The 26214-nt window shown below is 36.0% G+C and overlaps 1 protein-coding gene across 7 annotated transcripts in view; it reads right to left on the reverse strand.

Annotated features, from left to right (window-relative positions):
• kdm4c (lysine (K)-specific demethylase 4C) overlaps positions 1-26214 on the reverse strand; it is a 209372-nt gene that overhangs the window by 84239 nt on the left and 98919 nt on the right. For 6 of the 7 annotated variants that reach the window (XM_015345786.2, XM_015345788.2, XM_015345785.2 and 3 more), the window contains one exon: positions 12911-13104. In XM_015345786.2, the coding sequence (XP_015201272.2) occupies positions 12911-13104 (194 nt within the window). Of the gene's footprint in view, positions 1-12910; positions 13105-14557; positions 16598-26214 lie in introns of those variants that run through there. The other variant, XM_015345790.2, reaches the window with a different exon arrangement.

The raw sequence follows: 26214 nt of genomic DNA on the forward strand, positions 1-26214 counted from the left end.
GTTTGTATGCACATCAATGAAGTGTCCAATTTAAAATGTACAGATTTGTGTGTTCAACAAGTTGAATGTTCCCTTGTAAGCTGTGTTTTAGTAGGCAAAGGTATTTGTACTGTATATACAGTATTGCTCCACACAACATCTCCAGACCTGATTCACTTATCCGGGAAGTACATGGAAAGATTATATAATGTAACTGAAAATTTTGGAACAGCATGCCTAAATTCTAAAAACGTTCTCCCAATGGACACTTGCACCCCATTTCACCTGGCTACTCTGAGGTGCACCGCAGCCAGACTGAGTGAATTAAGGCATTTCCATTTATTGGACACTTACAAAACAGGTTCAATTCTAGTTGTAGTGCATATCTGTAACATTACTTACTTATATGGCTTAGTCAACTATTAAAATGGCACTGTGTTAGAATCCTGTCTGACCTTATTTGTGGGGTACTTACTTCCTAAGTGACCTGCAGAAGAAGGAGGCAGCTGTGTTTAGGATCTCCAGTTCTAAATTGGCACACTGAGGTGCTACAATGGCTAGTGAAAAGGGGTGTATATCCCTGTGTTTTAGGCAAACAAGTTATCAGATATCCAGTCCAAAGTGAAAATAATTTGTTCTCATATTAGGTATGATTCCAAAAGAAATTTATGATAACTTTGGAAGCTGTCATATCAACTGCGAGATTATGTCATTCAGAAGTTTGAACGGGCAAACGTTCTGACAGAAATGAATTACACGAGAAATCTATCAAGATCTTGCAATCACAGTATTAGTAATAACACTGTCATTGCTGCCAAAGCTGGGTCTGCACTGTATTTGATACAGACCTGAAAACGTTAATTCCTGCAAAAAAAAAACATCTTCAGAGGTTCTCTAGTATGATGTGCGGAAAGTAAAATTTAATTACCTGCTTTAATCAAATTGAACTAACAGACTGTGCAAGAACTTTTGTGTGTTCTGAAGTCTCAAATCATTTTTGTTTTTATCAAAGCTTTAATAAACAAAGACATTTTGGCCAAAGGAGTGTTTTTGATTTACCAGTGCTGGTACACATTTTCAACATACTTTTAATTTTCAGAGTTAGTTTTATTTCGAAATGTACATGTTAAATATTATACTTAAAAAAGCAGATTCTTGGTACAGTATTTGTTCTTTATATTTTTGATAATGATAGAAGGTGTCGCAATTATAAGAGGAAACAGGGCAGAGTATACAGTAGGACCGCATTTCCATCCATTCATCCATTTTCAATACCTGTTTTCTTCTATAGAGGGCAGCAGTGAGCCAGAATCTAGTCTGGTAGACATAGGGAGCAAAATGGGTCAACACCCTGATTAGGGCTCCAGTCAATTAAAGATGGTAAGCAACCTGGACAACATGAATGATGGGAGGAAACCAGAGTACCCAAAGAAAGGCCACAAGATTACAGGGAGGACATCCAACATCCAGAACTCCACACAGACATGACCCAAGGTCAAACGTCAAACCCTAGAGCTCCGAAGAGACACTACAGCCCATTGCGCCAATGTGCTGCCGAGAAGTTCCATCAGAGAAATTTCTGGTTATGATTCAAGTCCAGGCTTGACCTTGCTTTAGTAAATGCTTCGTGGTCATTCATAATTAGAAAATGACTGAGAGAGTAGGGACAGCTGTGGTAAAGGTGTCCCACAGAATTAATGTTGAGGGAATGCCACCAGCTCAGATGCCTCTGTGCCCCTTGGAGAGGTGGGTTTTCCCATAGCAATAAAAGAGCACTAATGAGTCTAACAAACACACCCTTTATTGCTAATAGGTAAAACAAGCAAGGCTTATTCTTTTGTTTTAGAGCAGAAAAACAAAAGCACCGTAAATTTACAAACACAAATCAATAGGTGATACAATTGGCTGAAAATGGTCTTTGTCAGGTTAACAAACAGTATATGTCAACGAAGCAAGCATCCACTCGTCACAACAATAGTGTACAACATCTGATTTTATTTCTTTTTAAGGCTAAGGCCTCATGATTGATAATTCTATGACAGTATGGTTAGAAAATAATCTATTACGAACATAATGTTCTGTATAATATTCAGATGTCTACTTTCAGAACAGAGCCATTCCCTTACATTCAGGCCTTATATTTTTAATACCCCAACGTGATCAAACAAAATCACAGCCCGTTATGAGTTTGGTCTTTGAGTCATTGATTTTCTTTTCTCTCTCACTGTGCTCGTGCTGACAGGTCACCGCAAGATACGCTCAAGTGCTGAGAAATGCACTGCTAACAGAAAGGCGCTTTTTTACAGGACAGCCAGCCACTGTTCATTGCTCTGCAGCTTGGAGAAGATCAAGTAGATATTCAATTCCATGCTATCACCCTCTATAAACATCTCCTTGACTGCAATTCCCTCCTTGTTTCGTCTGTCATTCATCTTTCTACTTCGGCTGCACTAAGCAATTTGTTGTTTCTTTCTCCCCCATGTACAGTAATGTTGACTCCACGCTGGGCATTCCTTTTGTGTTTTTTCTTCTCCTTTCCAGTTCCTCTGCAGGTCTCACATTACAGTACATGCTCTTTGCTACCATTTGCTAGCCCTGGGACATTTACTCTATACGGAGGCAGTGACAGAATAGGTTTGTACATAAAATTCCTGATTCAATCAAGGTGTGAGAGGTCGAAGATTTTTTAAAATTTCAATAGTAGCATTTTTTTCTTAAGCATTTAAAATAAACATGGTAATTTTTCATTGCATTATTCAATGATGAAAGAATGCATCTAAAAACAGAATGAAGAGGCAGGTAGCTCTAACTGGGATTGTAAGTCATGGAACAAGTGAAGACTACAGTATACGCATTAGAAATATGTGATATAATGCAAATCCCTTTAATTCTCCTAAGTGAACCAGATATCAGGGAATAATCTATAATTTGTAAGTAGTGCAGATATGGAAAGCACATAGTGATTGCTTGTTTCAGATACACCACTGGACTGATCTGCTCACGGTCCTCTGGGAAACTCACAGTGAAGATACTAATGCAGAAGAAGAAGAAGTCCTTCGGCTCGGTAACCTTACATACTGGAGTGTCTGGCTTCACTGCAGCAGCATTTTTTCAGGTTTTGTTTTGTTCTTCTGCTCAAGACCAAGTCCACTTTCAAGACCAAATTCTAAATAATTGTAGATTTGTAGAAATCTGTGACCTCAATGATGTCTCCATCTTGCAAGTTGCCTGTTAATGTCTAGTGACTGCCTCAGCATATCAGCCAATTTATCAGTTTCTGTTGACTATTTTCTTTCATGTCCTTCTTAACTGGGGAAACAGCGAGCAAAGAATCAACTTTTTTCCATGTCACCACCATCACCAAGAGCTTGTCCGTGTAAATGCAATAGAAAAAAGTAAAAAAGTATACCACCGCGTCATACAGTACAGTCATATGACTCACAGCATCCTTTATTTTTAACTAATACTGGTACTGTACGAGATGGGGTTCTCTCACATGAAAACAAAAAGCAAGCTGAACACTGAAAACTGAATCAACTAAATTATGCTAAGCTTTCCAGACAGGACTGCAAAAAGCTATTTTTTTTTCTTATAAACCCCGGAAGGTGGGTACTAACTCAATTGGTAGAGGAGTTCACAAAATTTAATTAGAACAAAACAACCAAAAACACAGCAATTACTGTACAGATCACTTGCTGAAACAAACAAATGTTTCAGATTTATGTTTGAATTTAATTTATATCTAAATATACATGATAGGGAAGTGTATTCTTATACAGTATATATGGAGGGAACCAAGCCAAAAAGAGCCATCATCAAAATTACTGCTAAGCACACAAGGCAGGTCTCTTTACATCAATTTCCCTACGGGATTAATAAAGTATTATCTATCTACAAAACGTAGAGCAAAGTGTTTCAGAACGAATGCTTGCTTCAGCTGTAAAAGTGCTTCTTTTATATGCACTCTGCACAGAACACAAGAACACATGAATTTGTACAAGAATTTTCATGGCTTGCATGAAACCATCACACTGTATGTCACTGATTTATTATACCACATGTACAGTACAGTATGTGCTTGTGTACAGACTTGCAATATCTTACTAAATACAGTATGCAGTTTTTACTAAACTGTACATTGACACTGATATGTTCTTTTTAGTTACCTTGATTGTATTTTAGTAGCTTTACACATAATGATGAATTGATTGATTGATTTGAAATTTATAACTATTACAGTTTAACTGATTATATAAAGATGCAATTCACATAGCTACATTGCACACTGAGGAAAGTGCAAGATGTAATGCAAATGTGTCTGTTTGTTTTGATGTTACTACTAAGAATAAATTAAAATATAATCATATTTAGTTTCACAATTTTTTGTGAACCCTGGCTCTATTTCTTGAACATTTCAGGGTTCAGGCACCCAGAGTCAATGACACAATTGTATTTCCTAATTTAACCATGCCATATACAGTACTAACTGCAGTTTCAATGAAGGGTACAAATACTTTTGTCTTACTCTGTGCTGTATGTAGGTCAATGCTTTTAGAACAGAATTTTCTGAAAACTTTTAATGTAAACTGTAGATTGACACCAGCAAAAAATCAAAAAAGTACTGTATGTGCAATTGCATTATTGATCTTATCTCTAGCTCAAAAATATAATTTATTACACTGTACAAGAAATTGCTCCTCATGACAAATCTTTTTTGCTAGTTCAATCTTCACTCAACCATTCAATTTTTATTGGAATTTCTGATCAGTAAGTACTCTTAAACTCTGTATCCCATCATGATGATAGAGAGATCCAGCAAATAATTTTATAGATGTGATAAATGTTCAAGTACATGTGTATATAGCAGTACTTTTAAATGCATTTTATGAGGAGGATAACATTACTGTATCTTCCTAAATAAAAACTAGCATTTAGTTCAGATTGCTCTTCTAATGCTAATTTTAATTTCATGAAATGTCATTATTGGGCCTTACAAACTGTCTGCAACTAGAGGAATAATCAACTAACTGCAGCACAAAACACGCCTGGCAGTACAGGGAAAGATCCGATAAAGTGAAACAGACTTGGCATACATTAGGCTAAAATGGAAACATCTGCAATAAAACATGTGTAAACTAACAACAGCTCAAGTGTTTCAAATCATAGGTTATAGCATAACTACACTTATATAATATATACTTATACAGCATAATATACACATTATAATAATTATAAATATATATATTTGCTACTGTAGGTACAGTATAACCGTTATACTGTACCTACAGTAGCAATTGTGATACAGAGGGGAAGAGTGTTTGTTGGAGCATTTTAAAGCAGGGTGTTCACAACACAAAAACACTAATTCAGTAAAAACTCACAAACTAAATAACTCAGTAAAGAACTATACTACAGTACATACAGTATAAAGTACGTTACTTCACAATAAACTTTATTATTTGGCAGCCCAAAACAAAAACAGTCAAAAACCAAAACCAAAAAAGGAAAAACTAGCTCTTTTGTTTCAGCAATAACTCCCTTCATCAGTTTCTTACTCACAGCTGGACAGATAAGCCATCAGCATGTACAGTAACACTTTTTAAAGGTAGAGTGGAGTTCAAAATCCAGGGCAGGGTCTCTTCTCAAATAACAGCTAGCTTTTTTAAACAAAAAAGTTTATGATCTCTTCTGTCAAGACTACTTCCAGGGTCTTCCATCTTCATAGACAGCAAATCTCCCCTCAGCCTCTGTCAAAGTGGCCATTTGAACTTGTAGTGCTGGGTGCAGCCCAAGGGAGGAAGTTCATCTGGGTCTCATTTCCTTTTCTGACACCTGGGGATTCTGGATCTTGTAGTATCCAAAGACCTTTCATCTCCAGTACTCTTGGTTGTCTACTAGGAATGTGTGCCCTCTACACTCTATGCTACAAACTTTAGCATAGAGACATTAACTGTGTGGAGTTTTGCTTTAATAATAATTAAAACTTAATTTTAGACTCCATCTTGAATAAACTTTGTTTCTTTTCTATAGTTTTGATGCTTTTGCATTTTGTCTAATAAGCTAGTGTAGATCCAAATGTATAAAGAAATATCAGTTTCTTGAGCTGTAATTCAGAAATATATTTATAATACATATTGTACTGTGACAATGACTCTTTAGAAAGATAGTAATATATGCAGGAAAAATGATTTGGGTCTGCAATTTGCACTGCTCTTTAATGAACATGCACATGAAGAGTATTTCTGAATCCCACATAATACCTGTTGTAATAATACTCCATTGGTTTCAATGACATTATAATGCAGGTTGTTGAAACCACTGCATAATCCAGGCTAGAAAGTGTATGCTGTTCTTTTCAAATTTAAAGAAATGCTGACAGTCCTTAGATATCATTTACATTATACACCTCAAAATAATTAAAATAATTTCACGTTCTCTGATCAAGATGCTACTGATCACTTCTCTATCTTTATCAACATACAAAATAAAAAAGCTCACTAAAATGCATACACTATAGCCATTATTATCTGTCAAGGCTAAGTAATGCTTGTTGAAGACAGAAAGTTAAAAGAGAAACAGCATTTAATGTTCTATTGATTGGATAACAGATAACAGCAATAATGATTCAAAGTGCCATTAGATACAGTGAGTAAGTCCAAAGTATAGGATGTATCATGGAATAAATTGTTTCCTCTCCATGGCTTTCAAAAAGTGATCAAATGGAACTCCTTGAAGTGAAAATTCTGCATTTCTGCACTTCTACACAGATTTTGTTATTAGCAATACACTTGTGTATTTTAAAAGCTGTGAGTATGATAGAAATGAAAAGAAAAAAATGAGGTACTTTACTTATAGTGATATATACAGTAGATCTTATCAAATATTTGCAGAATCATTGATAGTTATTTTTCCAGACTTCAGACTTTGATTTATACAGGTACGTCTAATTAAGCTCAATAAGGCCAAATCTTCAATATTCTAATTCACACATGCCTAAAATGTATACTAATGTACTGTATTTCACAGTTATTTAAGTCTATTTTAAACTTTCTATACAGTAAGTTACATTCCAATATGATAATAACCAAAGTGTATCTACTGCACTTATTTAAAGAAATTACGAATTCATTTATTAAGATGAATAGTTTTTCAAGTAAACTAATCACTCCTGTAACAACAAAAAAGTAATTTACTGGTGTAAACAGTGTGTTTTTATAACACACTGAAGATAAGCCTGCTAGTGTCACCTTCATTAATCAGCTCTTGTGTATCTGCTCTATATTTAAAACTCTGCAACTACTTCAAATCCAGCGATTTGATTCAATGCGAAGAGCAGAAATATGTTCAATATACAATGCTCAGTGCCTTCAATGCAGTTACTACTTGTTTGTTATGTTAAATTTAATTATACATGAAATGATAATCTGACAAAGAAAATAAATTAAGTATACTGTATGTTTACAGGATGTATTTCATTCACCTTTTCCCATACTGTATACTGTATATTAAGCAACAAAAGAAACTGAACCAACAAGGCAAAGTACTGAAGCTACTGGGAAAGCTAAGGTTTCTGCTGGAAGAGGTGTTAGTGGGATCAGTAGGAGACGCTCATCCTGTGGTCTGTGTGAGTCCTAATGCCCCAGTATAGTGATGGGGACACTAGCTTAGATACTGCCTGCTGCGGGCACCCTAGACAGTGAATTATTCCAGACTCCAACATACAAAGGTATTGTTCTCTTGATAAGCGGTATATACTGTATTAGTCACTTTCTATGATTTTGTTTCGTGAACGTCAGCAGGCTTGACATTTGACATGTTAACACAGTTAACTGTGTTCCTAGTTAACTCTCTCAATAGCACAGTGCTGTAGCGCTTATGCAACAGTCATTTGCGTGTATCAGTCATGATCAGAAAAAAATCAATCAAAATGAAAAACTTCCCTGCAGTACAGGAAGAGAAAAGACAGAATCATTTGCTAATAAATATAAACATCTAAGTTTGATCAAAAATAAAGAGCGTGCAAGTGATTTTGAAAGTAATATATTCTACAAGCATTATGCAAATGTGTCAGACTTCACATTATGAAGTTATGCAGATATAGTATCTTTTAAAATTCAAATCGGAGGCGTTTTAAGAATGTTTGTTTGTTTGTTTGTTTGTTTGTTTGTTTGTTTGTTTTTTTTCAATCTAAGCTCTAGCTGAAACAGTTCCATGAGAACCATCTACTATTACCCCTTGGCTAGTCTCCCACAATTGTTTGTTGAAAATGAACATTGTACTCTGCTTTTAAAGAACGTTCCTTCACATGGAACTGTACAGTATTCCCACTGGCTTTTTTAAATTACATTCAGATTCAACTTTTGTCTGCATAAATTATTTCTGGTCAAAAGTTTATGTTTGAATATTAAGGCAATGACTGATGTATTTCTTCTTATGGCTGATGTTTTTGCTCAATGTATTTTTATTTTCATATAAAGTCATAAAATAAATATAGAAATGGATCACTGTAAACTGCTGAAAAATAAAATCAACATGTTTTCATTGGATAATGGGCATTAAACTACACATCCAAACAACTTATGCAATAGCAAATCTACCTAAAAAATTTACAAGAACTTGTAAAGATATTGTGCCTTTCAAAATCCAGATCTCACCCTTCTGTTGCTGTGACCCTGCATTACTAATGTAAGGTAAAGGGATAGGAACCTAGCCTCAGTGTGAGGTTTCTACTTATGATTCTATGGAGACTAGGTGATACCGTAAGTCGAACTCTTATTTAATATAATAATTGCATTCATATTTTACTTATGAATATTCTGGAGTTTACTTTTTACCCAATAATCCAATTAATTAAATATTTAAACTGTAATAAAGACCACCAGGTGTGCAGTGTGGACCTCCAGGATCAGAATCCCTGTGCTAAGCGAGTTATTAACAGGATGCAGATCCAACTCCATAAATAATCTTGACTCAAACAATATAGTTAGTTATGCATTATGTTAATGGCCCATGGCACTATTCCTCCATGTGACGTCGGTCTAAGGACTCTGGAGGTCATTATGGTTTTCCAAAGTGTTATTCTGTCCTGAAGATCTGAGTGATTGAAAGACATGGGAATTTCCATTTGCCATTATGGCTGGTAACTAAGTAGCCAAGTCTTATGGACAGTTAGACAAGACCTGGGCTGGACTGAGTGCTACACAGAGAAACACCTATTCTAGAAACAAAAACTTCGCAATCCAGAATTCTGCCACTGGCAAATAATTTACATGACTGCTTCTCTTATCATTACTGTGACAATTAACAAAAAACAAAATATCAGTATTTGACAGATGTACACACACTTCTAAAACTAAAGAGCTGTCCACGTTGTGAGGTTCATAAAGGCATAACCTAATGACCGCTGATGTAATTTCTAGAGTTCAGAATCCTTTCACTTCCATTTGCAGGAGTTATTTTTGCTGAAACAAGAAGAACTGGTAGTTTAAGCTGATTTCTATCTGCCCTTCAAAATGGTTGGCTTGAAACCCTGGGTTAGATACTCTACGGTCACTAAGACTCAAGTGGTCCTGGCTGCAGAGACGGTTCTTTCATTTAGATTGATGATACATGATATCTGACAAGCCTGAGACTTTCTATAGAAACTATAGACACTAAAAACCTTCAACTTATGAGTAAGTCGGAAACATGCTTAACAGGGTTTTTTTTTCGGAAACCACTTTTTTTTACCTCCATGTGTACCATGTCTTTTGTACAAATCTAAGGGCTCCATATTCATAACATATGGTTTCCTATGGGAATTTAAGCTCCTGAACGTTTGAAACAAAGGGCCCTATGTATTCCAGTAAACCTAACAAAGGGTTTAAATAAAAGACTGATTCGTTATGATGACAGCCCTGCTGCATAAACAATTCACCCCCATACACATGGAATCATTGAAAAAATAAAAATCCAACAAGGAAGTTTTTATCAATATTTTCTGTATGAAAAATCTGACTGAAATGTAGTTTGGCACATTGTCAGAGTTTTGACAGGATTTCTTAGTTCACTGGAGAAGTACATTCATTTCTGGGACTGTTGGCAGGCATGCTGTAGCTTTTTAATAAGCATAATTGCTTTCTTTTTATGGTAACCTGAAGATTTGTAGCATATTGTAGCCTATGCAGACTGAGGGATTAAACAGGAGATGCCAGGCTTTTTCTGCCCAACAGTTTTTCAGATTTTGCTATATTGACTTTAGACCTTAAAACGATGCACAGCATTCCTAATGAGAAAAGAATTTGCTATGAAGTCTATTTGAGGAATAGACCACACATTCTGGGCTTCTAGTGAGATGCATTCCTTGCGTAAAAGTAGCCACTCTAATTCCACATATACCAGCTACAAAATTCCCAATAACATTGTAGCTTTGCTTAGTTTAAACCTCTTGCATGCAAGAGGTTTCTTGTACATAAGTTTAAAATCGAGAAGTAGCCTTCTGAAATAACCCATCTACATCGTTTGCTTGTCCTATTTCAATACAGCAAAACATATCTTTACATTTAACAGCCATTTAAAAAAAAACGTCAAATTAACAATTATTTTCATTTCAAAATTATGATGTACAAATATCACACATCCTCCTAATTTGGAATCGATTGTTCTTTTAAGACTCAGCTGTCCGGCAACAAATCCCTTGCCCATGTCAGAAAAAAATGACACATAGAGGTGCTGCTCCAGTATAGCCAGCTGTAAAGGTATTCATTCTTAGGCAAGATACGAGCCCCACCATGCCTGACAAGCGGGTTCGACGCCTGCTGGAGGAGTAGTGCAACTCTCACGCCTGTCTCTTCAAGCCTGTACTGTAAGTCCCTGGGAAGTCTCAGGAGTCACTGATCAGCTAATCCTAACCTTCCCCTAGCAGTGCTCAACCCATTGTGTGCTGCTGCCTGTGGAATACCTGTCACAGACGGTGAGTGAGTTTGAGCAGTCTCAAGCCAGGGAAGCTGTCTTCAGCAAATATCAATTGCAAAAAGGCACTGACCCAGTCAACGCGATGGACCTCTTCAGAAAGAACAGTGAAACACGAACCAGAGGAAACAAGTGGAAAGTGTGTGTATGAGCATTTTAAAACCAAGGAACGTCAGCACCCACCCCAAAGGGTTATGGGACTATGGAACGTCTTCCCAAGCCATGCTGTTGAAGCTGATCCCCTGACTTCTTTCAAAAAATGACTGGATGATATCCCTGGGTCGACTTACAACCCAACATGCTGAATGAGCCAAACAATTCCCTCTAGTCTCCAGCCTTTTTAATTCTCTTAATGTTCTTACTATGTATAAAAAATGGTCCTTCTGTACACTCCCCTGACAAGAGTCCCAGCATCATACAGTACATTACGTCTTGATAAGTCATTACAGGGAATATTCAATAAACTATGGGACTACTAATAGCAATTTGCATGAATGACATCTGTTTTAGAAATACAGTAGACCCTTCACGCTGTAGGGTATGGGGTCAATTTTCCCCTATTACAGAAACTAAAAAGACTACCAGCTGTGCAACACACTATTAACTGCTGAAAAGAGTACCAGGCATCAGTCCAAAGCAACTCTGCCATGCCCACAGGAAGGTGATCTTGCTAGATCAGCTAAAACTGAGGTACTCATTTGTGAGCAACTCACACATCACACAAACATGCACACAAATGTATTGTTGCTGGGGGTACAAGACAGTACTGGTCTCTTCGTGCACAAAATTAGCTTGTTTTGGCAGAAGAGCCTTTTTTTCACCATTCTGAAGAACTACAGCTCAGGTTTTAGTTTTCTAGCTTACTGCTCACTAGACCTGTTGTAACGGCTTTCACACGACTTTGTCATCATTACAAAATCACGTAGGGGCTCCAAAATCACGCAGTACAGGCAAACGTTTTCCTATGCAAGGGATATTTAGAAAACAAACAGAGCATTTACAAAAGTAAATGGTGTTTTTTTTAAAAAAAAAGGTGCCGTCATTACTTAAAATGTCACTTAGTGACATTACTTTTTTCTTTCACAAAAAAGTAAAAACTGAAAAAAAGGACACAATCTGAGCCTAGTCTGGTCCATTGTGTTTTTCATAGGTTTCTCGGTGCCAGCCCCCAAAAGCAGACCCTCAATGGTTAAGATAAGCAGCAGTGTGTGTGGGTGACAAGGTGTACTATACTCTGAGCCAAGCTCTTAAGTGTTAATGAGGACAAGTGGCTCCTTTGCTGCCCGAGATTCATTCCTCTACTCTCTGAGATTAAACGGTAATCTGTCTCTTAGATAAAAACCTGCTAAAGACATCACAAACTCCTCATTTCTGTCAGTTTTAGCCCAGAATTTGCATGCGACACAAAGCAAAACAATCACTTGTGGTGTGCGATCAAAGAGGACTAATTAACTTCAAATTGAAAATGGGGAGACTAGTACTTGGCTTTCGGGTTCTCCATTTGTTAAACCAAAAGAAAAAAAAATCAAACAGCAAAGCAATTAAACCAAAATTATTATATCATTTTCTATACAAAAGGAAACTTTTACAACGCACCAGCCAAAAATGTTTTAGGATCCTACAGTATGTGGAGCTGGGAGACAGTGAGACAGGTTCAACGATCCGAAACGTCAGGCGAAGTCGTGGTCGAAAACAATATCCGAAAGTCCAAAGAAGGCGAGGTACGATCTGTCAAGAGGAGAAACTAATACCGAGCCCAGAGCAGTGTCAAGTGAGGTTTTAAGTATGCGGTGAACTGGTGATGAGATCGTGAACTCGTTTATGGATAGAGCTCCGCTGAGTGGTGGCCGTGACAGAAACAAAAATTAACCAAATGGGTTAAAGCAAATATCCCAGGTTTATAATATTATCTACAGTACATACTGAAATCTCCTGAGGCTAAAAGCTTTGGTCATAAAAACCCAGGCTTCATGTGTCGTACCTTTTAGATGAGGCCCCTGCTCTCTTCCTCCGGTGGATCCAGCTCAGGAGCTCGGGTGTTGACCCTGGGGTGGGCAGCGAGTGATCGATAGTGCACACGTCCTTGCCCTGCTTCCAAACCTGGTACCTGTCCGGCTGGAACCGGCGCACGAAGGGATCCATTGAAATTTTTACCATGTCCTTGCTGCAGGTGCACTGGGAAAAAATAAAATAGAATAAAATGACAATGAAGCGATGGGATAATAAAACAAAACTAAAAAAAACATTTCTAATTTCTAATGCCGGATTCTCTATTTGTTGGTTAAAAAAAGGCATTAAACTTAAAATTAGAATGCCTTAAAGTATTGAAAAAAAAGAAAGAAACACTGAGGAATGCTTATGGGGAAAACATCTCATTCTTGTATACCAGACTAAAACAAGTTAAAATTTAATTCGAATTTTAAAGCAGTGCCTGTCCTGAAGGACGTTTCTTACAATAAGCAGATACGTAGAGAAAATACTTGTCAGCAGCATCTTTTATAGACAACTGAGCCATCCTAATTTATAAAAGAAAATGGTAAACCTAAGGTTTGTAACCGATAATGGTGCTTGCCTTCTGCTGCTGAAGAGCTGCAATGTGGGATTGCACAGCAAAGCTAAATGCAGTGAAGGATTATTCTCTTGAAAACAATACTTTTATTTACTGAAAATACAGCATTTAACCCTAGATTCATCCCATGCATAGAGCTGATTTACAAATGGATGAGGGTTCCCACCCATTTAAAAAATTACACACATTCAATAAAAAGGTCCAATGTTAACACTCTCTGGAGATCCTTAAAACAAAAACATGTCCGTACTTTCTGATGGAAAAAAAAAATGGGCTCTTTGAAAAGACCTTTGATTCTGGTGCTGAATTTCCTGGCATGGAGGAAAGTGAAAACTAAGTGAAATGACAGCATAATGCACTGAGAAATGGAACAAGTGAGTACAGTTCCTCTCCCACAATATTGTGCCCACAAAACCCCCCTCGCCCAACCACCAAGGAAGCAAGCAATTTGTGAAATGGACACCCTCAGAATGTCACATCTCTAAAAAAAGAAAGTGCTTAAAAAAGTACAAGTTTTTTTACAAAAGTTTTCTGTTCAAATATTCTAAATCAAATTTTCGTGGAGAGATTCAAAAAGTAATGATACTGTATATAGTAGAGCTGTTTCTACATGCCCGTTATACTACCCATCAAGTAAGAAGTTACAAAGAGCTCTAGCTCTGCTTTGCATCAATGATGCAATGAGTGCTCCTTTCTCGACATTTATTATCATTTGGTTCAAACTGCATCTATAATTGTAACAGGTTGGATGCATCTATCATTACTGTCCCAATGATTATTTTCACATGACTTAACATAATGAACTATTTTGGTGATTAAATTGGTATTTTGTTTTTCATTTAGGTTAATTACTCCAAAGAATAACATGCAACGACATGTGCTTGACCTGACTCACTTTATAACAGCTGGCATAGATGCTACCCAGAAGTGTTTTTAACCTTTACAAAAAGATCTCCTTGCTCTTCAGCTAGATCAATATATACTGTAGCTACATCAAATCTGAATGCAAATGAATGCAGTGTTATCATAATCATAACATCAAATCATTAAATTGATTACCTCTCATGGGGTGATGTTTCTGACCGTGCTATTAATTTACTCCAGTACACTGACTCTTTTGACTTCTGATGTGCTTTTCCTGAATCCTGGTACTCCTGTTTTTAAACAGGCTAGGGCTCTGTTTGCTATTTCCTGAGATAAAATATTCCATTAGACAGCCATCAAGTCACATGATTCAATGTATACCCACACATCATCTGAGAAACATGCTGTAATGTGCTGACTTGTAAACACATGATGGGCAATTGGTTAATTGAACAATGGTGCATGCATATACAATATAGAGTTACAAAAATTCAATTAAAATCAAAGTCCATCTCAACCACGCCAAACACCAGTTACTTTTTGTTAAGGAAAAATATCAAAACATAAACCTCTTTCGGTCTCCTTTGTTGTAGAAAACCTCTGAATTTCCTGTCTTACAGATACGTTGATGTACTAAACACATTTTTTACCAACCTTGCAAAATATACAAAATTTGTTTCCATTGTTATTAATAGTTTAGCATACAAATGTGAAAATAAATGACTGCATGTCCAAACATTTTAAACACATTCTCAGCCATTGGAGGTAGAATAACAGTAATACATTATGCCTAAACTACGCCTACAGTGATCCGTTCTCAAGACGGGACACTACAGAATGCACTGGTATGTACTACTTTAATTTTTATGTAATGCTGTACAGAGTATATATCAAATGTTCTGGTCTTTTTTCTTTAGATTTGTCTCACTGTAAAATCATTTTACATAAAACTCAGTGAGTTAAATCAAAATTATTTTGACATAGCATGTGGAACTGAACATTTTATAATCCAACAAGTAACACCCCTTGCTGCAGAAGAGCACTTTTTCTGCAGGTAATAAATGCTAGCTAAATACTGTATCTGAATAAAATGACAGTAAATCAGCCCATGCAGCTCAAAGTGAGATTAAAGAGCAGACCAGACACTGAGGAGGGAATCATGTGCAATGTGCTCTGAAACCCCTAGAATCCATTAAATGAGACCTCATGTTCACTTCACTTCATGGTTTATGTGTCCTTTATTATCTGGTTCTATTTTTTATACCCTTAGATGCTTCACCAATGATGGAATTTATAAGCTCAGAAAAAGCTGCCTCCAGAAAGGGTGTATGTATGCAAGGTAAATTAAACAGAAATTATATTGGGAAAGTGTTCTCTGTATCCTACATGAATTAAAATGAATATACTTTGAGTATTTGGCAGACATTTTTGCCTTTAGTGTAAAAGGATAGCTGGAAACAAGCAAGAGTATGAGGTTGTTTGTTTTTTAAAACATTAAAATAAAAGGATAAAATACAGTTCTTTATTTCTCATGTGGGACACTAAAATTCTCATAAAGTTTATAAAAGTCATTTTACCCTCTTCATATATAGTATAAGGTTACACCATGACATTTCAGTTGTCTTGTTGCATTTATGTTTGCTAAGGTATTTTACCAAAGCACCCCTTGGCACAACAAGGTCAAGCAATTACACTTTGTACTGTACTGCTAATTAGGAAAAGAGCAGCAGATTTTTTGCAGACAATTACAAAGATCGTGCACTGAAAATCCTCTAATCATTAAGAAGAGGAGTCATTAAAACATGAACAAGCACTGACTCTGACTGTTCCCATTCCTTCACACTCAGGTGGTCAGGAATTTACAATGCGCTGCAACACCAAGATGACAAATGGTTACTTAAAGAGCATTTTAAGAGGATTACTGTCTTTGCTGTTGGACACAGAGACTGAAAACAGTCTGGAACAGAGCCAATACATTAGCTGGTGTTGATTTATTGAAGGAAGAAGTACATCAAGAAAACATCTACCCAAGAAATGTGAGAGGGGAAAGTGATGATTTATAAATTACTTGCAAAGACCTTCCTGCCTTAAAGTGATCTTCACATATTTTATGCAAGCCTTTCCAATTACATTTTCTTTTCAAGGGGTCATTAAGATGAGATCATCCTTGATGTGAAGAGATTGAGAATGACGTTGTATTGCCACAGTTTCCAACGTCAATGTTATTTTTGACTCTTTATTGCAATGTTCTAAAAAAAGGTTTTATATTATAAATACTGTATGACAAATCATTTTTGGCATGCTTCTAAAAGTGCATGAAGGCAAAGCCTAAAATATAAATAAAATGCCAGTGTATAAAAATATCTTGATTAATATATACAAAGCAGTATGTTTAATAGATATTTTCTTAACTTGCTGATTATTGGCCCAAAAATATTGAAGCATGTATTCTTTCAATACACCTGTAAGAACTTACTGAACTTATAGAAAGTCGTTATACTGTATACTGTATGTCCAGGAAAGCAAATGCAAGGAAGCCCTATAAACAGGGATATATCTCGTCTGCAGATGAACACATAGCACATTAAGCAGTGTGCTTCAAATCTCGTTCTCGGTGTCCACAGTCCAATACATTTTATAGGTCTCTTTAAATCTCATCTTGCTTTAGATCTGAGAAAGGGTTTACATTGGTAAGTCACTGAACAGTTACTGTACATAAATGAACTGGGATGAGAACCAGAAAAGACGCAGTTTAATGTGGACTGCGTCTGAAGAAATATTTTACATAAAGAAATAATCAGAAATAAAATGGTCTACATGTAAAATCTCTAAAATATAATATATCTCTCTTTTCATTTTTCTTGCTATTGAGAGCTTTTTTCATATACTTCGTACAAACCACGTTTGCCAATTTTAGTTTTACCGTGCGTCTCTTTGCTCTTTCTCCTAATATTTAGCTTAAGTGTATGTACTGTAGTAAAATTACAAAAGCCTATTGGTGAATTACATCTAACTCCTCTGAGAGGAGTAAACTACAGAAAAAAGTCATCCAAATATAATTATCAGGGTAAGGCATTCAGAGCTAGGAGATCAAAGTGATTTAGCAGAAATTTTGCTACTTTCTTGGAAATAAAGAATTTTTCTGTCCCTGAAGACTGCCTCTTCTCACATTATGATAAAATCATGAAATTGTTGCACAGTGCCTCACAAATACCAACTCCCCAATGGTCTAACCTTCACATTGACAACAAAAACAAACATAAAATACATTTTTTCTGCAAAGAGATGAACAAACTGCATGATAATAAAAACAAAGAGGCACAGTGACACAGGTTTAGTTATTCCTCTCTGCAGTTCTCCAAGCCTAGAAATATTGTTTTTAATAATTTAGGCGACAACAGGAGGGAGGAAGAACACACTGTGTAGTATTTTGAAAAAGTTACACTAATACTGTATCAGATCATGCCGATTTATAAAGTAGTACACAATAAATGAGAATTTCCCTTTCTTAGCTCAGAATGCATCTCTACGTATGGCAAAGGGAGTGAAATACATGATTAATTATTATGGAATGTCTTTTAGCCAACATTATTAGACAATTGTGTTTCTGTCCTCCAAACACAAGTTCATCCTAATTGTACTGTCAACCCAAGCACAGAAGTTCACTTGAGGTGCCTTTACATGTGATTCTGTCATAACAGCTAAACGTACTGTGTTCAAAATGCAAATAGTAAATTCAACTAAAATACATATATTTTACTATATAAAGTAAATACATTAATAATAATAATAATAATAATAATATGTACTGTATTTCTCTTATTTTATCTTATAACTCTTTAGTTTTACAAAATTCCTACAGCCTTTCACAGAATTAAAATATAACAGCATAAGGTGACACCAGTGCAGCTATGGGCACATCGTTTACCTATATTTTAATTAGGTTACATTTCAATGCAGTTACTAACTGGTAAAAAATAATGTTTCTTCCTAGAGCTCGAAGCATCACATATTGACCTTGTAATGGACCAAAAAAAAGCTGTTTTCAAATTTGGAGCTTCCCTTATTTGATGATATAATCCAGAATTACATCTTCTTGACAGTTTTGTAGCTTGCACTGTGAGGCAGAACAGAAACCATGTCAGTCATCACAGTGAGCCGTTGTAGACACCATGACTGGAGACATGATTTCTGCAGTAGATGTTGCATAATGTCTTATTTCATAAAAAATGAAGCAAATTGTATCTCAATTGTATGAACACCACACCATCTTCCAGTGCTTCACCCATCTCATTACCATGCTTCATACATTACTGGATGTTTAATTGCCTACTTTCTCTTAACCCAGCCACTAAAAAAAGTAATAAGAGACAAAACACTGTAACATGTAAATGATAGTGAGACAATTCTTAATACAGCGCTTCTGTGCACAGCAAACTCAGATTCGGAATGTGAAATAAATCTGCCTTTTGCCCACATGTCTCATCTTAACAAGTTCTGAAAAACAATTTTATCATAACTGTACATACTGTACAGTATAAGAAGTCTAATGCTTCAACACGTAACAAACATACTGTATTTTAGGACAGCAGTTTCACCTAATCCATTTTATTAGAGAATGTCAATTGAATTCTCTCCAGGCAGGGAATATAATTGTGGTGGACACCACAAAAATAATTTTGTTAACAAAATGCTGTTGTCTTTTCAGTGCCATTCTTTTAGCTACAGGATTCAGTGCCGTTAGGCAATCTGAAACTTTATCATCTCACCATCTCCGATCTCAAACATTGCTTAAAGGCAAAAACATACCAATGATATTTGAATGCATGCTAAAAAAATGAAATAACAATTCTCGGAGTCAACGAGTCAACGCTGAACAGAATGCTGAGATACAGTAGATGGCATTCATTAAAGCATGGTACTGTGGTGTTTATGAATAGGACAGGTTGAGAGGGAAAAATGCATGAAAACATATAATTCAAGAGATCCATTTTCAGATAAGTGGGGACTACTTTCTATGTATGGCATAATCAAATGACAATCCTTTTATACTCATACTATACAATTCTGCATCATGACACTTTTAGGTGGCCACGAACCTCAAACTCCCCCATTGGGGGATTTTATGCCTAATTTTTTCTACTTCTGATATAAGCACATCTTAGAAATGGAGTCTTTTCAGAATACTCTTCCAAACAATTTAAAATGGACATTTTACACTGGACTACTGATACGGCACTTGAAACACTGTTCAGAACGTGCTTAGAACATTTTACGAGATGCTGACAGAAAAATAAAATTGTGAAGCAACTACAGTCTTCATATGTTACTGCATAGCATTTGCTAATTCTTAAGAACCACCAAACCCCCTTGCTTATCTAAGCTCACCATGGAGTACTAGCAAAACATGTTAGGACTGACCTTTATCAGGTAGAAGCGAATACAGTATAATCATCAACGTTGCTTTATTGTTATGATAAAAATATAATCTTCACAAAAGCTACCCTTTACAAAAAAAAACACCCAGCAGATGAAAAATCCAAACATAAATGCAAAGCCACATCCAAAAAACACTGATGTCACAAAGCAATCTACTGTACATGTAAATCTTATTAAGAATTTACAAACACACTAACCTTTTGATTCATGATTCAAGTGGAGTGATTAGCCTGAGGTTGCTCATGTTCATTATTAAGTAAAAGGGCAGGTAAGCATATTGATTAACATATTATTAAAAGCTTGTATATTAATAAGTTATACTGTATATCTACAGTACACAGAGTACTGTACTAGATGTCTTCATTTAATAAAATGTCAATTATTTGATCCAGTGGCATTTTTAGGTTCAGGCACAATTAAAGATTGACAGATTAGAGATTGCTTAAAACATGCTTTGTCTTATGTACCTATATGTACATGTTATTTCAGGAATTTCTGGTTGTTTTAAGGAACACAAAACTGGACAGCCCTCTCCACTTAAGATCATAAGGACAAGAAGTAATCCTTTATGCAGAGAAGAAGAGGCCATTTTATCAGTCATGCTTGTTTGGTAGTTTATGAGATTAAAAATTCAACCATTCATTGAGATATTTCATTAATGAGCCCAAAATTTGGGCATTAACCATCTGCCAAGGAAGCTATTCCAGATACCTACAACTCTTTGTGAATGAAGTGTTTCTTATTATCTGTCTTAAATTAATTTCCTGTTAGATTTCAATTGTGACCCATGTCCTTGTACTGTATATACCCCTTTTTTAAATAGTTGAATTAAATCTCCTCATAATATATTTTGTTCTATACAAAGCAGATATAGTTCCTTAATCATATTTAACCTGTCCATATACTGTATGATAATACTCTGTGACCAGGAATCATTTTGTTACCCTATAGAAAAAAATCAAAGCTATAATACAATTTTTGTGCAATGGTGACCAAAACAATATTCTTAATGAGGTCTAGTGTATTGTACAGCTTTAGCATAATGTCTCTTGATTTAAATTAGACTTCTTTTGCTATAGCTCTAAGCATTCTGTTTTTTTATTGTTTTCCCATCACATTCTCTTGATGAGGACACAGACAAAATCTATATTTACAACCAGATAGCTTTCAGTTATAGCTTCCTTCACACCAGCATTTCCAATGCAATATAGTGAATGTTTCTGCTGCTGTGTGGATCAGTATTAAGTTTAACTTGCCAAGTGTTTAAAATGCCCAAGTGTCATCTGAACTCTTGTTGTAATGCCCTTGCCACTACAGTCCTGCCAATGCTTCAATGTTAGCAACTGTTCTTGTAGTTGTTTTAAGAATTCGAGCTAATTCAGGTTAGTTAAAAAATACCTTCTCTGTTTCTTAAAATGCTTTTAAGCATTCTTCTAGTTTACCTTAGTACTGTAGTTTCTATAACTTTGCCAGTTACAGAAGATTGGTTTCTCTGTGGTTTCCAGGTTCAGTTTTGAAATTCTCCAAACTACAGTCTGCATACAGCTACCACCCTAAGTGAGACTTGAAATAACCCAGGTAATGGCCTATGAATAACATCCTTCATAACTATGCATACTGTAAGCTTAGAAAAAATAGGCTAATTCTAAGGTGACCATGTCCCTGTAGAATTTCAGTCTCGATTTTACTAAAATGATCAAAAACTCACAAGCTCACTTTATAACAAATGCCATGTTATTAACCTTTTACACTGCATGACGTGTTCATTTAGCATGTTCACTATTAGCCTTTCTTCTTCTCTCATGAATCCCCTATTATCTTGTAAACTATTTACATCAGCTGTAATAATGCTTTAGATTATTTTTTGCCTCCATTCAAAATATTACTTTCTGTTTCTGCTTTCCTCTCGGCCATTCTAATACGAATAATTTTCAGATGCACCTGTAGCTTAGTACATTGTCAGAGTTTTCAGTCTTCGAATCTTTATGCCTTTTATGCAGTCTGCAATGCTCTATTCTGTTGATTTTCTTTTTTGTAATACCTCCACTAAACCATTTGCTTTTTTAGCTCTAGGGATGATTTTGTTTTGGGAATTTATCATTCTGTTTTTAAAATACAACAAATCCTTCTTCTATTGGCTCTGAATCCATCTGTTCCCAGTTCAATACGTGTAAGCCCTGCTTCATCCCTTTATAGTCCGCTTTTCCAAAATTATAAACTCTAATTTTAAACTCAAGCTTTAGAGATTTAAAGTATTATCAAAAGCTATCATATTATGGTCACAATTTCCCAGTGGCTCTATCACATCTATTCCTTTAATTACCCCCTGGTGATTGGAAAAGACTAGGCCAATAAGCACATCTTCCCTAATTTGTGCCTTTACAAAGTGCCCTAACGAGCCATCATTAATAATTTCAACAACATCTATTTCAGGTTCTGTATATTCCCCATCACTGAACGTCATGTAATGAGTTGAAAACTGAAATCTTCTAATACTGTAACATCATCTTTGCTGCTGTATAGACTGTACAGTACCTTCCTCATTTTATTATAAAGTAAGCTACTTGACTTCATTAAGAGGTCTATAGCATACCTCTCCTAAGACATGGCATTTCAAACTCTCAGCTCAGAAATGTTGCAGATGTCATTTTCATATGAATATAACTGATATTACATGATGATAGTATACAGTATTAAGCAAGGTAGTGGGAGGATGTGGATGGTATAACCCAGCAATGATGCAATACAAACTTTGTACACAAATGTACGGTACATTTTTTTTAATGAAAAGATGAGATTTTGATGTACTGGATTGGATGGATTGGATAAGGGCTTGCTTGACAAACTGGCACACTTACCTTCACAAAAGACAACCTGAACAGTTCAGAATCTCTTTCTTCACTGATAATTCTCTATAACTCTGACCAGTCCTTACGATAGTGACTGAAGCCACCATTGTTTACATGATTGTGTTTTGCAGCTTGTTGACCAAGGTGTCAGCCATATACAGTACAGTCAAACTGCCTATCACTTTGCTGACTCCAAAAACACAGAGCTTCTACAATAAAATATACAGCAGATAAAATAACAAGAGATATATGCATAAATGGATATATTGTTTGATGGCACAAAATGTGACTTCACACCTCTTGATTGGCCTCTCTTTCTGTCCCCTGCTCCCGCCTCTCGCTCCTCCTCTCTCCCAGCCTTTGTTCTCCCACTACATTAGCTTTGCCTTGTCTTTCTCACACCTGTGGAAGGCTCCACGGCCAAAACGTTGTGTTTTCCTTCTTCTTTTTTTCAGCATGGAATAAACCTATTACTTGTTCCTTTGCAGCCTACGCATGCTGACGCAGTTTCCCACCTGAACAAAATGTGTACGGCAACAATGGCATTAAACAACCCTGGATGACAACTACACTATAATTAATCAAGAGAACTAAAGAAATGATTGTCATACAGTAGATCATTTCCAAATGACTATCATTTTTTTAATATAAATCCATGATTTACACTTAAAGCCTAAGTAGGATTGTGGGTTGCCTGCAATCTGCTTATCTTAGGTTGCCTACCAAAACAAATCCACCTGGACTAGGTGTGTGATATAGAAAATAACAGAATACCCATTAGAAAATAATAAATACAGCAGAGCCCCACTGCATCTCCCCCGAAACACTGCCGTGCTTTGTTATGTAGTCTGAATTACTGCCGCCTGTTCTGATCTATTAACTGTCAAGAAAGAAATTTGCTGAAATATTTTATCCATGTGCTGCAGCCCAAATATGAGCTGCAGCAGCTGTCTATTGAAGGAGGAAAAAGCCATTCACTACCTGCTTTTGACGTGTTTTAAATTAAACCTAGGAAAGACAACTTGACTAAATAAAAAAAATGGGGAAAATACAAGAAGTAACCATTAACATACTGTGAGCAAGAAGTCTCAGCTATGAAAGTGAATGTACTGTACATGTTCCTAAGGATTTAAATTCCAATCTGCATCGCTGCTCTGAGCAGCTGGCCTGTTTAACAGCCAGCTTTCAGTTGTGCAGCGAAACAGAAATATTGAAAGCATTAGGGAGACATAAAATGTGTCTGTAGAAAAAATATTAAGGGTACTTATCAGTCCTTTTCTACTAAAGCCCTAAGGTGACCGACCCATAAATTATTTTTTTAACACCACATTAGCTGGGACAGGGTTTGTTTTGATTTGTTCTGCTCACACCACAGAAAGGGAGTATCAATCCTCACACTTGGGGGAAAAAAAAGACTTGGTGAAGAATTCTACTGAACGTCAATGTGACTCACTTTCATATTCTACTCTGGAATTAACTGAGAGAAAGAGGACCCAAGAAGAACTGTTCTGGTAGCTGTGTCTTACAGGCAAATCCTGAAACATTCATCATCTTACATCAAACACGGCTCTGAGCACAATACCTTCTCTGTACAACTGTTTTTTAGATCAATATCAGTGTTGCTGATTAATCTGGAAATGAGAAAAACAAATACTGCTGCTTCTTTTTTGGGAGGACAGGGTGGTGGGGTTTTAGATTAGTATCAGCAACAAACAATACATGAAAAACAGCAGAGGAGAATGGCTGAAAAGACAATTCAGACATCTGAGAAGTCAAGTCATGGCTGCAAGTTTTTGTCTCACAGTAGCAGCAGAAAAGGATAAGGAAGTTATAGGGTCAAAAGAAACAGAGGCAGCTCAGAAACAGAGGTATGAAGGGTGAAGTGGAGATACAGTATACTCAATATGAAAATTAAGCATGAAATGGCTGATTTGTTAAGTGTGAATAAATGCCTTCACTATTGAATTGGAAAGAGAGGAAGATCTGGGCATCATCAGTGTACATGTGGTAGGAGCAGCCAAGAGATGAAATACAGGAAATTAGAGGGTGACTAAAGCAAGAAAGTGAGTAAAACAAGAAAAAAAGAGGTCCCAACAATACCTCCTGGGGAACACCAGTAGAGCAAAGATGGATTAAAGGCGGATAGCCACAACATGAAACCTGAAAAGCACTCCTGAAAAAAAATAAACAGCCAAGAACAAGATCGGCAATTCCAAGTTTAGAGGGAAATAGGAGAAAAATTGTATAATTAATGGTTGAAAGATGATGATAGGTCAAGGAGAAACAGGATAAAGGTGAAAAATGCCAGACTGATAGTAAGTAGAAAGTAGTAAGTCACTGACAGAGAGCCGTGGAGATTCTACAAGACAAAAATAGACAGGAATTGTCAAGCAGGGAGTGGTCAGTGATGAAAGGGAGTTAAGAGAGTAGTTGTACAGAAAGAAGGAATCGAAAATGAGTTTTTGGGAATTGGGGCTTTGGAGATTTCTTAAGCTCAGATGTAGCCAGTAGAAATGAAAGGGAGAATGTCAGAAGCAATGATCTGTAAGAGATGGGATCCAAGTTGCATGTGATAGGCTTATAATCCTAGAGTCAGACAGGGTGCTAGAAAGAAGAAAGAAAGGGAAAGGATGAATGGGATCAAGAGAACAAGGAAAGCAACAGAAAAGGCAGAGAGTGCAACAGTATGTGAGAGGCAGTAGTGATAAGAAGCTTGCCAAGAGACATTGGAGCAAAAAAAGGCAAAGTCTTTTGGAGTTAGGGGGGACTGAGGAGGGAAGAGGATATAGAGAAATGGTGACAGGAAGTTGAAAGTGGTCTGATAGCTTGGAAAAGCTGAGATTTGATGTGAAACAGGGCAAGATAAGTACTGTATCTTCCCATATATAATTTAAATATACTCTATTCATGGGAGTATACTAAAAATAAACTAATAAAATAAATTAATAGTTTATATATAAAGTATATAACCAGTATTTATAATAAATCCATACTAGCAAAAGATAAAAAAGAGGCTATTTTACTGAACTATTCAGTAAAAGCAATTTATTTAAAGTCAAACTCTTTATTTTAAGAAAAGAAACACAAAGAAAGGCTTTCATATGTCAAATCTTTCAACATGACATTTAAATCTTCTCTACTGAAAATGTTAAAAAGAACATCTTTATGGATACAGAGAATTATTTTTCTTATCAGGTACACAGATAATTTAGAACGTACAAAGCAATTAAATGACAGCACTTAACCTTTTATAAAATTATTGCACCAGCCTAGTCAAGCGTTCGAAGACTACAGACATTATCCTTGTACCTTGTTCTTCCATGACACAACTTTAAACCCTTCATCATTTTGAAAATAATTTAACATAATAAAAAGAAAGTACAAGCAATGAAGATGTTTCTGGCTTGTTAAATTTCCTTACTGCCTTACCTTTCAATAAGTTCCACGATACTTTGATTTAGTTACCTAAGCGATGCCACAACTGTACTCTTTATGTCAGTAACTACGCTCTTAAGATCAAAGATTAGCTTTTAAAAGTTTCAAAACGTAATATATTCCAGTGCT

This window comes from Lepisosteus oculatus, chromosome 1 (assembly GCF_040954835.1).
Source record: "Lepisosteus oculatus isolate fLepOcu1 chromosome 1, fLepOcu1.hap2, whole genome shotgun sequence".
In the NCBI taxonomy this organism is placed as follows: domain Eukaryota; kingdom Metazoa; phylum Chordata; class Actinopteri; order Semionotiformes; family Lepisosteidae; genus Lepisosteus; species Lepisosteus oculatus.